Source organism: Talpa europaea (assembly GCF_964194135.1).
Source record: "Talpa europaea genome assembly, chromosome: 9".
NCBI lineage: Eukaryota > Metazoa > Chordata > Mammalia > Eulipotyphla > Talpidae > Talpa > Talpa europaea.
In genome coordinates, this window is record NC_140076.1 from 76,296,465 (window position 1) to 76,311,189 (window position 14,725).

The window sequence follows — 14,725 nt, forward strand, 5'->3', positions numbered from 1 at the left end:
CAGGGCGGCCCTCCGACGCCGTGCCCTCCTCTCACCCGGGTGCCCCGAACGCCGACCTGCGCTCACGCGCCGAGCACGCGCTGGTAGACTGGGATGGAGCAGAGGGCAGGGGACACGGCGCGTGGACGCGCCACCAGGCCGCGCTGAGGTCGCGGCGGTGAGCGCCCCGCGGGGCCGGGGGAGGGGCGCCAGGCCGCTCCGTCCAGCCGGGCGCCAGCTCCCCCCGGGCGGGCGGGCGGGTGGGCACCCACCGACAGCGGGCACACAAAGCCTGCTCGGCGTGCTCGGCGATCGGCTCCTCACGCCTGCCTCGCCGCTCGCCGCCAGGCGGCTCCAGGTTGGGCGTCGGGCAGTGGCAGGCACGGGGCGTCCAGAAGCTGCGCGCATCAAACCGCCGCGGGAGGGAGCGCGGAGGGGGAGGAGGACGAGTGGGGAAAGGAGGAGGGAGTCGGGAGGAGGAGTGGGGACCGGGCGGGGGGTGGAGGAAGAGGCCTCGCGCAGAGGAGGGAGCAATTGAATTTCAAACACAAACAACTGCACGAGCGCGCACCCACCGCGCCGGAGCTTGGCCCCCGACTCGCGCCCGCCCCGTCCGTGCGGCGCGCGGGCGGAGACGCCGTGGCCGCGCGGGAGCCCGGGCCGGGGGCCGCCATCGAGGCGGGGGCCGCGCGAGGGCCGGAGCGGAGCGGCGCCGCCACCGCCGCACGCGCAAACTTGGGCTCGCGCTTCCCGGCCCGGCGCGGAGCCCGGGGCGCCCGGAGTCCCGCCATGTCGCGATCCAACCGGCAGAAGGAGTACAAATGCGGGGACCTGGTGTTCGCCAAGATGAAGGGCTACCCACACTGGCCGGCCCGGGTGAGCTGCGGGGCCCGCCGCCCCCTACCCCCTTCCGGGCTTGGGTTGCATAACACCCGGCGGGGCACGAGCGCCTCGCGCGGAGGGGGTGGCCGGGCGGGGGGCGTCCGGGGCGCCGACTCTTCCCGAGCGCCTCTGAGCCCACCCGCCGGTTATATAATGGTGGGGGCGGGGGAACACCTGGCGAGTTCGGCGTCCGCGCCGAGAGGCGTGTGCGCGGCGTGGGGATCCGGGGCGCGGGGCACTTCCCGGCCCCCGGCTCCGCGTGCTCAGTTCCGCCCCCAGCCCCCACCGTCCCGGCGGTTTCGGGTGCGCAGCCCAGATTGGGGCCCCTCATGGAACTCCTCCCACCCACCCCAGGCGCTCCCGCCGCCCTCTCTCTTGTGGAACCCCCTTGGAGACCCCCGGTCTCCTCACTGATGGTTGCCCCAGGATCAAAACTCCCCTTCCCGGATTAAATGGTTAAGGAGGATACCATCCCAGAAAGGGATAGACGGAGGCGGAGTTCGCTGTAGAAAACTTTTGGTTTGGGGCGTCTTAAGAGGTCTGAAGTTGGGAGGGTCGAGAAGTGGTTGGGGGTGGTGTAAGAGGGGATCTACCTGGCTGGGAAAGAAATGGACCGCCGGGACCCTTCACTCCTCAGCGTCACAAAAATACGCCTCCATATGCTGTACACGCAAATTTGGGGCTGAGGGCAGCTAGGGCCCCTGCGGGCTTGGGAAGTGCAGTCCAGACTGCGCTTTAGTGGAGGTGGGGGGAGCCCGAGTTGCTTCCCCCTCCCAATAAGCCTCTCCCGCCAGAATGGCCCAGTCAGCCATGTGGTTGATTCTGCCCGCCAATGTGAGGGCCTTTCTCCCCCCCTCCCCCTTCTAGCACCTGGCCAGGTGGGAGGGTGGAGCCTGAAAGCCAGCCTGGTGTGTTCATCATGTTTCCCCTAAGGACCGAGGGGAAGTAAGGGGGAAAGGAGGTTAGGGATGTCACCTGGGCCAGTGCAGAGTTGGTGGAGAGAGGCCTTAGGTACGTAGGTTGTGGGCATGACTCAGTGCCTAGTGCCCAACTCCTGTAGAATGAGATCTTGGGTCAGAGACTAGTGCAGGGAGCATTCTTCTGGACTAGGGGGCTAAGTGCAGAACTACCTTCTGGCTGTGGGTTGATGTTCTGACTACAGCCTGTGACTCTTCATCTGGCCCAGACCTTGCTCTGAGTTTAGGAAGTTGCCCCAGATTCGCTTGGGGTAGGGTGCCAGGCCAACTTTGGGGCCACTCTGAGAAAACTCCGGAGACCCTTTCTCACTCTGTACCCTCTCCTGAGATGTGTGCCTAATCTCATAAGCCTTGAGCTCCCTGTTCCCTGAAACTTCTAGAAGCCTAAAACTGTGGGATAGTAGTGAAGTACAGAAATTGGGACTCTCCCACTTTCTAGGACCTCTTAGGGAAGGGGGTGGGCACAGCATTGTGAGGAGGCAGCCGCAGGACATCTTGTGTGTGGTGTGTGAACACTTGTGTACTTTACCCTGAGCTTTTGATCCAACTGACTTCTTCGCTCAAATGCCAAGGCCCTGGTGGTCAGGGCAAGAACTGAACCCAGGTCTCTACGGCTCCCACCTCCTAGGGGCAGGACAAAGTCCAGTGGCTGTGCTAAGCCCTGGGGAGGGGGCACAGCAGGAATGTGGTCTACAGAGAACCCCATTTGGATCAGGGAAGAGAGAAAAGGGCATACACACAGATGGCCCACATTGACCCCTGTGAGAAAGACCTTCAGGATTCTGGTGGCATTTGTAGTGAGGGCACTGCCTGGGACTGGATGCCATCCATTTCTTCTCTTCACCTTGGGGTTCCAGGCCAGAAGGATGGCACGGGGAGGCTTAGTCTTCCTCTGTTGAGGCCTGTACCTTTTAGATAAAAGTTAGAGTTGGGGGAGGAACATTAGACTGGATCCCTAAAAGATAGGACTCCACCCTCTGCTTGTGCCCTGGCTCTTGATTAAGACAATTAAGGGGAAGGATACACCCAAGGCTGTTGTCTTCCAGATACTTCCACCCCTTGAATGCCAGAGGTACTGATAAATCTATCTCCTCACCATCCCTGGATGCTGTCATGGCCTCAGTGACAGCACATAAAGGAACCTGGCCCTTCCTGAGATGGAAGAGTTGGGGCCCTCACTGACTGCCTAGTCTAGTAGGCAGCCAGAATCCTCATTTTGGAAGGCCACAGTGTGGATCTGCCCCTTCTCAGCCCCTACTTCTGGGGTGGATGGATGACTCCGGGTGAGACTAGAGATCTTGCCCCAGGGGCCATGTGGTAGGCCAGACCCCCTTCAAAAATGGGGTGACTCCATCTTAATCTCCTGTCCCTTTTCCTCCAGCCTGACTTCCTAGGGGAATCTCCAAGTACCTAACGATTAACCTCCAGGACTTAGGGATTTTTCCCCCCCAAGGTTCCTTCCTCCTTTCTCTACTTCCTGTTTCACAATCCCAGAAAACCTGAGCAGCCAGAGGGCCTCACCCATCTTTCCTCCCTCTGGCCCTCCCCTTCGCTTTTCTGCCTCTTGGGCTTGCCACACTTTTCCCTGGGCTCCAACTGTCTCCTGCCCCAGATTTTCTGGTTCCTGGGTCAGGTCGGGCCTGGGCCCTGGGTGTGGTGATCAGAAAAACCCTGACTGGCAGTCAGAATGGACTCGGCCTTCTCTGCTGTCACTCCATGAACTGGGCAGGAGACCCAGGCCTGGATTTGGGTGGGGGAGAGGTGTTCTGCCTGGAAGTTTCTAATTCCTTAGAGGGTGACCTCAGAGGATTTGTGGGGTGGGGAAGGGGGAGGGATGGGTTTTCATGTGCTCAGGCAAATGCAGAGGGACAGGGATGGGATTAGATGGGACCCCAGCCTAGAAGTAACTTGCTAGGATTCCTAGAATGACTGTGGCCAGTGGAGGGGGTTTAGTGGGGTCCCCAACAGTCATCTGGCCCCACCCTGACCCATTTAGCCTTGGCTCACTTGTTCTGAGTCACAGCCTGGATATAAAGGCACCGCCTGGGAGACACATGTCTATTGAGGGTACAGGCCTCCCCTGAGACTGCATATCTCTCCATGGAGGAAAAGCCACCCTCCCCTTCTAAATGCAAGACAAGACATTTCTTTGTGTCCTGGAGGATAGAGGGTCCACTACAGGAGGGCTTTTCCCTTTCCTTTTTGGGTGGGAGGTTGGAAATTGCATTAAGTGAAGAGAGCACACCTCCTGGCCCTTCCCCCACATGTGCCTACACTCAAGGTGTGAGGTGGAGGTGGGGCAGCCCATTTGGGGTAAGTGCCCATAGGCCCAGGCCCCTGCCCGCTCGCCTTCCTCTGGACCCACCCTTTACTTGGCTTCAAGTCAGCAGGGCAGGCGTATCTGGTGTGTCTTATTCTGTCTATTTTTAATTCCCATCCATCTTTTTGTTTCTTCCCCACCCCTGAGGCTGGTCGACTGGTGGTCTCCTGGGTCCCCCGTCACATCGTTCTGCTACCTCTGAGGTGCTTTCTGCTGTAAAGAGGGTAGCTGCTTTGCTTGAGAGAACTTCCTGGCTCCTCATTTCTGACTCTTCTCACATCCCACCCTCCTTCCTGAGCCTCGGTTTGCCCCTCTTCCTCACACATTTCCTACATCTGTTAAAGCCCTGGCTCAGGTGTAGGTTCTGAGAAAGCAGCACTCAAAGTACCTTAATGCAGGCACAGCTGGAGACCCTTAGATCTCCACCCACTCCTGGTTCTCAGAGATCCTCTGAGTAGAGGCCTAGGGAAGAGCTTTGCTATTATTGTACTAGGCCTGCCTCCTGGGATCTCTAAGCCCTGGAGGCTCTTATTTTGTTTTTTGCTTCCCCCTCTGAGAGGAGGGTGGGGACCTAGCTGGTAACAGGACCCAGGTGTCCTGACCGATCACTGGCTCCTCCCCACCCCACATCTAGCTTCCAGAGACGGGCCCGTCTAGTCCTAGCTAGGTTTCAGGCACAGCCAGGGACCCAGGTGCCAGACTCCAGGCTTGGGGGTGGGGTGTGTGTTAGTGTCCCCTCCTCCTCAATCCGGAGAGAGGGCCTGGGGGGAGGGGTGGTCACATTCCTGGTTGCTGAATGGCCTCGGGGGGCGGGGCTGGGTTGTCATGGCGATAGGGAACGTGTTTGTGGGGGGAGCCACGTGCCTTTCCACCCCCTGCTCTCACACCCCAATGTCTCCTGGTAGTGGGGAGGGCCCAGTTTGTGCCGGGGGGAGGGGCCAGACCTCTGTCCCCAGAGGCCACGGGGCCGGGGGGGTGGGGGGGAGGTGCCCGGGAGCCTGAAGACTCCATGCCTGGAGCAAGATGCCCCTCAGATTCGTGCCCAGGGACCCACCCCCTGTCCTCTCTGTGTCTCAGCTCATTTTCATCCACCCAGCCTCCCTGGCTCCCAGACCATTCCCCCACCTCCCCCAGTTAGGCATTCTGTCCCAGTCCCTGTGTGTTAATCACTGCCTTGGCTTGTCTGTCTCTTCCCTATCTGCGTCTGGGGCCCCAGTCAACATGGCCACCTGGCCTCTGTCCGGCGGGAAGCCAGGCCGCTGGGGCTGCTGCAAGTGTTGCTGGGAGTTGTAGTTGCCGGCCCACGCCCTGCCCCTCCCCCAGCTCAGCTTGGCCTGGGCTTCCAGGGCCTGATCTGAAAGAGTCTGGCTGGGCCACTGCTTCTCAGTTCCCTGACCTCAGACTTCTGTACCTTCACTGCAGCACTCAGTATGCCCCCAGGAGTGTGGAGCAGGGGTCCAGTCTTGAGATCTGCCTCCAGAGACCTGCCCCAGACTAACTTGCCATGTCATTTTGGACAAATTACTTTTCTGGGCCTCAGTTTTCTCTTGTATAAAATGAGAGTTTGACTACTTCAGGTGGCTTTCATAGTGTTCCCCAGAAGCCTTTGGAGGCTGCTACTGGGAGGGAGGGTGTTGAATAGGCAGCCCCTTGTCCTCACCCTTCTCCCCTTCACCCAGATCAGACTGCTTTTGTCATTGTGCACTTAGTACTAGGGTGTGTGCTGTGGATAAAAACAGACCCGGTCTCTGATCTCGGGGTAGGTGTAGCCCAAACAGTCCTCTAGACATTTATCTGGTGATAATATGAGTGGCTGTAAAAGTACAGTTGTGAAAAGCCCTGTGAAGGACATGTGGTAAGAGAGAGTTATCTGGGAAGCTGACCCAGTGGAAAGAGATGACAGAACTTGCTAGAAGTGATGGGCTGAGGTTGGAAGACAGCTGACCAGCAGTTACTGAGTATGGGAGACTGAGTGGTCACTGTGGCCAGAGCAGGAGGCAGAAGGACAGTGTAGTGGGGGAGGGGGAGAGCAGGCATGACATGAGAGGCATGACATGACAGGTGATGGTCATTTGATCCTCCCAACCCTGTGACTTCAATAAGGTACTACAGTTATCCCCATTTAACAGATGAGGAAATCAAGGCAGAGAAAGGTTTGGTAAGTTGCCCATTGGTGGCAGTATTGGGATTCAGACTGACATTATGGAGAAGAGGTGAGTGGGTGGGCTTTCAAGGCGTGAAAAGCCATTGAAAAGTCCTAAGTGAGGGAGTGAAAAGCTCAGGTCACCATTTTGAGAGGCCATCCTTGGCTGCAGCTGGAATTGAGGCAAAAATGGACCTGGAGAAGAGCTAGAGGCAGCCATTTAGTTCAGGCAAGAGTGACCAAAAGGCGACAGTGTTCTGGTCAGAGTGATTGCAAAGAATGGAGCTTCATGGAGAGCATCTGAAAGTGTGGGAAGGCAGAATAGGTGTATTTGTTTTGTGAGGGAGAGGGAGTAACGCCAGTGTTTCCTCAGTCTTTCATGTCTGACTTTGAACAGTCTTTCACTGCTAAACATAAATGGTTTCCAAACTACCTCGGTGATCTTCTGGGTCCCTCTCAGTCAGACTATACACATGTACCCTAGACATTGGTCTCCTGCCCTAAATTGGTGATTTCAGGACTACAGCTTATGCTCACTTTTGCATCTTTCTCTCAGATTGACGAGATGCCTGAGGCTGCAGTGAAGTCAACAGCCAATAAATACCAAGTCTTTTTCTTTGGGACACATGAGACGTGAGTGAGGGGCCAGCTGGTGGGCACAGGCAGGGTGGGCCATGGGAGGACCACTTTGGGAAAAGAGAGGTGGTAAGGCACCACCAACCCCTCCCCCCCGCAGTTGGGCTGTGCAGCTCAGAGGCAGCAGGGGCTCGAGAGCACAGTCTCCCATCTCTCACCAGGGCATTCCTGGGCCCCAAAGACCTCTTCCCTTACGAGGAGTCCAAGGAGAAATTTGGCAAGCCCAACAAGAGGAAAGGGTTCAGCGAGGGGCTGTGGGAGATCGAGAACAACCCTACCGTCAAGGCTTCTGGCTACCAGGTGAGCAGCCTTCTGCCCCCAAAGACCCCTGGAAAGCAGGTGTGGCTGTAGGCTCCGGGAGCCTGGGCCCACACACAATGCCAAAGCTTTCAGAGTAGAAGTTCAGGGACTTGGGGGGTGGGGGTGGGGGAGGGGGTGTGTGTGAGGGAGGCTTCCTGAAAGAGGGATGAGTTTGCGGGTGTGATGTAGTCATAGTTAGGGGCAACTATTAGCAGCCTGGGGGGCCAGAAAGGATGGAGGCGGTAAGTGGGACAGGCCTTCCTTCTTTGGGCTTAGTATGAGGATCAGCCATGGCCTCAACTTTTTCCACAAAGGCTTCCAGGAGGAGAGGTGCTGTGAGCCGGGCAGGATGAGGCGGGAGGGTGGGGGGCGGGGGTTGGCGGGGAAAGGGTCCCATGCTCCCTTTGGGGAGAAGTTGACCCGAGGTTTTGCCTCCTGCTCCAGCCCTCCCCCCTCCTGCACAGAGCCCTGCCTGCCCGGCCAGTGGGTTTACCCTGGGGCTAATCCGACAGAGGTGGGTCTCAAATCACTTGTGAGACTGGGCACCTGGGTGGGGGCGGGGGTGAGGCGGGAGAAGGAAGGAGTGAGTGGCTGAGGGAGGGGCTGGGAGGGGCCCAGCATGGCAGTCACTGGTGCCACTCAACCCCTGCCATCTCTGCTGCAGTCCTCTCAGAAAAAGAGCCTTGTGGAAGAGCCTGAGCCCGAGCCTGAAGCCACAGAGGGCGACGGGGATAAGAAGGGGAATGCGGAGGGGAGCAGTGACGAGGAAGGAAAGCTGGTCATTGATGAGCCAACCAAGGAGAAGAATGAGAAGGGGGCGCTAAAGAGGAGAGCGGGGGACCTGCTGGAGGTAACTGTCTTACCTGGGGTGCAGGAGCTGGGTACCCAGGCTCGGGAGGGACAGTTCCCACCTCTTCAGGGTGTCCCCAGTCTGAAAGACCCAGCCCCTGGAGTTGGGGAACCCCCTGCTAAGAAGTTGGAATGCAGAGGACATTTCAGCTAGCAGAAGGCTGGGAAGGATATGGGTATGCCCAGGGAGGAGAGCTGGGGAGCTATGGGGGGTCGTTTGGGGTCCTCCCTTTCCAGCCTCAGCCCACCTCATGTCTGCCAACGTCTAGGACTCTCCCAAACGTCCCAAGGAGGCAGAAGACCCTGAAGCAGAGGAGAAGGAGGTGGCCACCTTGGAGGGCGAGAGGCCCCTCCCTGTGGAGGTGGAGAAGAACAGCACCCCCTCTGAGCCTGGCTCTGGCCGGGGTCCCTCTCAGGAGGAAGAAGAGGAGGAAGAGGAAGAAGAGGCTGCCAAGGAAGATGCTGAGGCCCCAGGCATCAGAGATCATGAGAGGTGAGTCAGCCCCCCATGCTGGGAGGGCTCAGCCACTTGTGAAGAGGATGAGGAGGGCCTACAGGTCAGCCTCTTCTGGGGACAGGGTGGGCTCCCAGGAGACCACACCATTAACCCTTCTCCCCTCCAACCTCCTCTGCAGCCTGTAGCCACCAATGTTTCAAGAGGAGCCCCCATCCCGTTCCTGCTGCTGTCTGGGTGCTACTGGGGAAACTGGCCATGGCCTGCAAACTGGGAACCCCTTCACTACCCCAGCCCACTTTCCTCTTCCACTCACTCTCCCCCTTCCAAATCCATCCCCTGGAGATAGACCTGGATGGGGCCAGCTAACTGGCCCTCATCTCCATGTCCCCATGCCCCTGTGATCTGAGTCAGGGCCATGTCTTCTGCGCCATGGGATGAGATGGGACTATTGTGTCTCTCCTGGCTTGGAGCTATTTTCCAGAAGCCAGCTGTTTGACCCCCTGACAACTCTCTTCCCCTTACCCAGGTATTCGGAACCTCTGGGTGGGTTGGAATCCAGGTAGGAGTGGAAGGGGGATGGCGGTTAAACAGCAGGGTGGATTCATGGGGCCTGGAAGGGGCAATCCTCAAATTGGGGTTGGAGGGTAGTATCTTGAGCTCCTATTCCTTCCTCCCACACCTGTTACCCCAACTGCCTAGATTCAGGGAAAATGGAACAACTTATGAGGGAGGAGCTCCCTTCCATAAATCTTGGATGATTGACAACACCCATTCTTCCTTTTGATGACTCCAGGAGTTCTGGGAGTTGTAGTTTATCATCATGAGATTTTGGAACTTCCAAGTTGTTTGGGCCAAGGACCTGCTATCTGAAGGGTTGACTTCACCCAGCGCAGGTGGGAGTGTTGAGTAACTGTCCCCCTTTAGATCACTGGCCAGAGATGGAATGCCCTGGGGAGATTCCTAACTGCCCCTCTACCCCTCCCCACAGTGCTCAAGGCCAGCTTGCAGTCACATGTCACCCAGACGTAAAAGAAAAGACACATTTTTTAGGAAATGTTTTTAATAAAAGAAAATTACAAAAAAAAAATTTTAAAGACCCCCCCTATCCCTTCTTGTGCCCCGACTCTGCTCCTTTATTCCCCACTGTTGCCCCCATTTCTGAGGTGCACTGGGAGGCTCCTCTTCTGTTTGGGGCTTGATGACTTTTCATTTTGTAGCTGGGGCTTTGGTGTTCTTTCCGGTGTCATTTCCCATCCACATACCCTCTCCTGGTCCCTTCAGTGTTGTCACCAGATTCAATTTGTAACCCACTGAGAGGACAGGGAAATAAGTGCCCTCCCCCAACCTTTTTCTGGTGGCCATCATACCTCTCTTCTGTCTCTTGTCTCTCTCACCCTTGCCCCTCTCCCTTGGGCTCTCATGAAAATTGCTGACTGTAGCTTTGGAAGTTTAGCTCTGAGAACCGTAGAAGATTTCAGTTCTAGGAAAATAAAACCCGTTGATTACTACATTGGATTCTGACTGATTCTTGGCTGGAGGGAGGGGTGTTGGTTAACTGAAAATGGGGGAGTGGGGTATAAAATGATTTCCCCATCAACTTCTCAGATTGAGGTACAGGAGGCCAGCCAAGGCTGTTAGAAATCGCCAAAGCTCCCTTAGAGTGCAGTCACAGAGCAGACTACACCCTTCATTCTTTTTCTCCTGCCCACACACTATTTAATACAACCTCCAGCATAAGCATGTGGGAAAGTGTTTTTTTAATAAAAAGCTGGCCACGAAGTTGGGTGTGAGAGGGTGCAGTATCAGCCACAGCCACCATGGCCATGGAAACGGGGTATTTGGGCTGGCTGTAGAAACAACTTTAACCCCCAAAGCTCAAAGGTACAGATACCCCTCACTGTTAACTGGAGAGCAGGGCAAGGGGAGGCTGACAGGGTGCAGTCCTCCCAGTACTCCGAAGTGTTGGATTGGATCTTTCGGGTTCCTTCCAGGTCTGACATTTTGTGACTAGATCCTTGACTGCCACTGGCAGGGCACACGTTTTATCCCCTCTGGAAGACGTGACAACTTCTTGATAAGCTTTGGCCCCCTCCAGTGGAGAGTGTAGGCGGAGAGGGCGCGGGATGTAGACTCGTCGGGAAAGGGAGGCTCGGCTTTGACTAGCAAGCCAATCACCCAGAAAATGGAGCCACCGTCTCTAGGAACTACAACTCCCGGCGGCCTCCACACGGCGCATGTGCGGGAAGGCGCCGGCGCGGCGGCCTACGCCGCTTCGCCTTCAACTCCCGACCTGCTTCTCGGTGCCGCTGCCGCCTCGATTTCCTACGCGATCCAGTTTCCTGTTTCCCGCTCCTTGAGAGCGGCGCACTGCAGCTCCCAGCGCGCCCGAGCGGCTCTGGGCGCGGAGCTTCCGCTCGGCTCTAGACTACATTCCCCAGAAGGCAGGCGGCGGCGGGCGGGGTCAGGGCCGTGCCGGGAGCCGGCGGCGGCGCGGGAAGCCGAGGTGAGGCTGCGCGTGGGGAGGTGTGGACGGCTCTGGGGTGCTCTGGTGGCGGCGGCGGGCGCCCTGGTCGTTCATCCTGGCCGTATCTCGGTGGTCGCCCCGGTTCCCCGGCTTCGGGATTTTGGCGCAGTTGACTGGGGCCGCGGCAGACGCTCCCCCTCCCCCCCACTACCTTGCACGGGGCCTCCACAGCACCTCACAAAAAGCCTCACTGCGAAAGGGGCAGCCGCCTTTCCGGCGTGTTGGGACAGAAGGAAAAGGTCTAGGGGACCGGCTTCTGTGACCTGCCAGAGCTTCCTCCCAGACTGGCCGAGGTTAAGAGACTTCTTGGCGCAATCACGCAGGAGTCTTGAACCTTAAGATTAACTCTGCTTCTGTCAAGCCCTGTGAACTCTGAGGCTAGTCGCTTCAGCTCCCAGGCCCTGCTGTCCTTGTCTAGAAAAAGAATCTGTCAGCTCCCCTCTTGGAATCGTGACAATCAAATGCCGAAGGAGTGAAGGTCCCCGTTTTCCATTTGTCACATGGTAGTGCGGCCGTAGCGTTTGCTGAGTCTGAAAACTCCTAGGTCCTTTGGTTCAGTATCCATTGAAAATAACATCAGACTTTTTCCATACTGAGAAATAGAAAAGAAAAATGACCTAGTATCTCCCTGCTCAGATAACCAGTGGTATTTTAGAAAATGCAAACGTGGTGGAAAGACCCTCCCACTTTTTCTTTCCCAAAACAAGTACTTCACTTGTTTGCTTCTCTTAAATATTTATGCCTGTCAGAATATTTTTTAATTTATCCTTAAGAAATACTGTTCATTCTGTATCTTGCTTTGTTTACATTTAAAACAATTTGACACTGGCAACCCTCTATAAAGTGTTAAGCAATGTGAAACTTAAGCTCAGGAGTTAAGCCTAGGGTCACAGAATAAGGTGATAGTGGGGCAGGGGCTAGAACCCCCTTCTGCAGACTCCTAGTCCAGAGCTCTTTATGCAGTGATAGTACATTTTATTTGTACTTTTAGACTAGATTTCATTCTAAACTATAAGATTACCGGGGGCCTCCCTGGCAGTGCTGGGTTAAAGACAGTACTATCAGTTACGGCCAGCCACCACTGCAACATGAGTTTGTTCCTGGGCCAGGGAGCTAACCCACATGGCACAGCGGACCTCTCCTGTCTCACCCGCAGCTCCCCTCAGCAGAGTATTTCAGTAGATCCACCTGTTCTGATCCCCACTCTGTCTCTGGTGAATCCTCTCATGCCTGGCCCCCACCTAGCTCTTGTATGCATGAATGAATAAACCTCTAAAAAAAAAAAAGATTAATGCTACCTCCTTTATTAGTTGTCCTGGGGCTTAAGTGAAATGATACAGATAAGCACTTTCATGGCACCTGGCAGGTAGCAAGTGCTTAGTAAACTGAAGTGCTTAATCAGTTTACCCTCAGTGCTATCAACTCCCCATTGATTTACTCCAACCTCCAAAATTGGGAGGCTTAGGGCACAAACTTAGATGGCAAATTTGGGCCTAGAAATCCTAAAGTCTGGTTCTGGGTCCTTTTCCTTTAGAAAAGGAAGGAGCATTGATTATTTTCTGAAGGAGGCTAGTTGGTTTAGGGACAGTTTCATCCCAGTTATTATCTCTGCTAGGTGTTTGTTTTCCCTTAGAAATGCCTGCCTTTGGGCCTTCTGCCCTTCTTTTGTTACATTCTCTGTTTTCTTCTTATCCTGCTGCATTTCTTTAACTATGTGAGTACCACTACATCAAGTTCTATTGAATTGAGGGATGAGCTAGATAGCATGGTCCCTGGCCTCCATGAACTTTTTGGATTTTGAAGACATCTCTAAGTGAATTTGCATGCCGGCTCTCTGGAACGCAGTAGTCTCTGACCATTGACAAGTCATTGAACTTGTGTTATTTCCGCATCTTCAAGTGAAGATAATATTTTATGAGGATTCAGTGAAACAAGGTCCACTGAGCAATGGAGTAAGTGCTTTAAAAAATGTTCTTTTGCTTATTTTGCCCCCAGGTTTCTGGGTCTTTTGCTGTTCACAGGGTTTCTTTTTTCTTCTTATTTTTTTTTTTTTAAGATTTATTTATTTATACAAGAACTGGGGTACAAGTCAGAGGTGCAGGAGGGTAAGAGAATTCACCAGAGAGAGCAGGGAGCAGGACAGGCATAGGGACCGAAGACACTGCTGAGGGAGCAGTGGGCGAGGCAAGAGAGGTCTGCACCATGTGGATTTCTCCCTGGCTGGCCGGGGATCGAACTCATGCTGCAGAGGCTGCGGACAGCTTCACAGCACAGCACTCAACCCACTGCACCACCAGGGATACCCTTCTTAATGTTCTTTTAATATTATCTATTGGGCCTCCCTGGTGGTGTAGGAGTTAAATCTCAGCGCTATCACCACTACAGCCCAAGTTAGGTCCTAGGCCAGGAAGCTAACCCACAGGGCACAGCAGACCTCTCCTGTCACGTCCACTGCTCCTCTTAGCAGTGTATCTTAGTAAATCCACCCATTCGGCTCCCCACTCTGTCGCTGGTGAATCCTCTCCCCACACCTCTGGCTACACCCCAGTTATGCGCAAAAAAAAAATCATTTATTGAATTTGAATCTAATTTCAACAAGAGACATATTGTTGGGATAATACCACTTTTTTGTCTTTTTTTAAAAGATTTATTATTTATGTATGCATGCATGCATAAAAGAACTAGAGTACAGAAAAGAGGTATGGGGGGTGAGAGGATTCACCAGAGACAGAGTGGAGAACAGAACAGGTAGACTGACTGAAATACACTGCTGAGGGGAGCAGCGGGTGAGACAGAAGTCTGCTGTGCCATGTGGGTAGCTCCCTGGCTGGGGACGGAGCTCCTGCTGCAGTGGCTGCAGATAGCTTGTTAGTGTTGACAGTTAACCCTTTGCACCACCAGGGAGGCCCCCACTTTTTTGTCCTTGAAGGAAAACCTTGTTCCTCTTCTATACCTCCCTCTGCTCTCAATTCTTCTGATCACCAAATGTAGGTATTCTTTTCCCCCGACATCAAGCAATTTTGTGACACCTGTCAAATGTCCTACATTTCACTTCAATTTTCAACATTCTACCTGCACACAGTATCAAACTGCATAGACTCAGTCCCACAAGACAACCCCACCTCAGACACCAATCACAAACCCAGGTGGTAATTTGGATTCAGAAGGGGGGATATCAGAAAGTAAGATGTGTGAAAGGGGTTTGCCTACCACAGCTAAGAGCATTCAGTTCAAGTTGAAAAGTAGAAGGTTCAGTTGTATCTGTAGCCTCAGCCATTTCCTGCCACCTTGACCAGTTGACTGTAAATTGGAAATTTCTACAACGTTCTCAGGTTTGACAATATACTAGAGTGACTCACAGAAGTCAAGAGGACAGTTTATTTACTGGGTTTTTGGTTTATACAAAAGGATATAACTCAGGAACAGCCAGATAGGAGACGTGCATAGAGCAAGGGATGCAAGAGGGCACAGAGCTTCCATGCCCTCCATAGGAGTGCCACCCTCCTAGCCACCTCCATGTGTTCACCAACGTAGAAGCTCTTTAAACTCTGTATGTACTTCAAGGATTTTTATGGGGCTTCATTATGTAGGCACAATTGATCACATCATTGATCATTGTGGATTAATTCATTTTTACCAGGGAATTTCTCAGCCTCCA

General features: G+C 54.6%; 1 protein-coding gene across 5 annotated transcripts; it reads left to right on the top strand.

Moving 5' to 3' along the window:
* Positions 1-768: 768 nt before the first annotated feature.
* Positions 769-8,674, top strand: HDGF (heparin binding growth factor; the record flags this gene model as incomplete). 5 transcript variants are annotated; one of them, XM_084244318.1, is made up of 5 exons in its annotated part: positions 769-855; positions 6,858-6,934; positions 7,099-7,237; positions 7,902-8,087; positions 8,356-8,674. In XM_084244318.1, 5 exons carry the CDS (start codon positions 769-771, stop codon positions 8,581-8,583), a joined length of 717 nt encoding a protein of 238 aa, XP_084100444.1. In that variant the 3' UTR covers positions 8,584-8,674. The 5 variants fall into 5 exon arrangements, with proteins under 5 accessions (XP_084100444.1, XP_084100445.1, XP_084100447.1 ...); XM_084244319.1 differs by having other exon boundaries at positions 7,902-8,078; XM_084244321.1 differs by lacking the exon at positions 7,099-7,237 and adding an exon at positions 7,682-7,751.
* Positions 8,675-14,725: the final 6,051 nt, after the last annotated feature.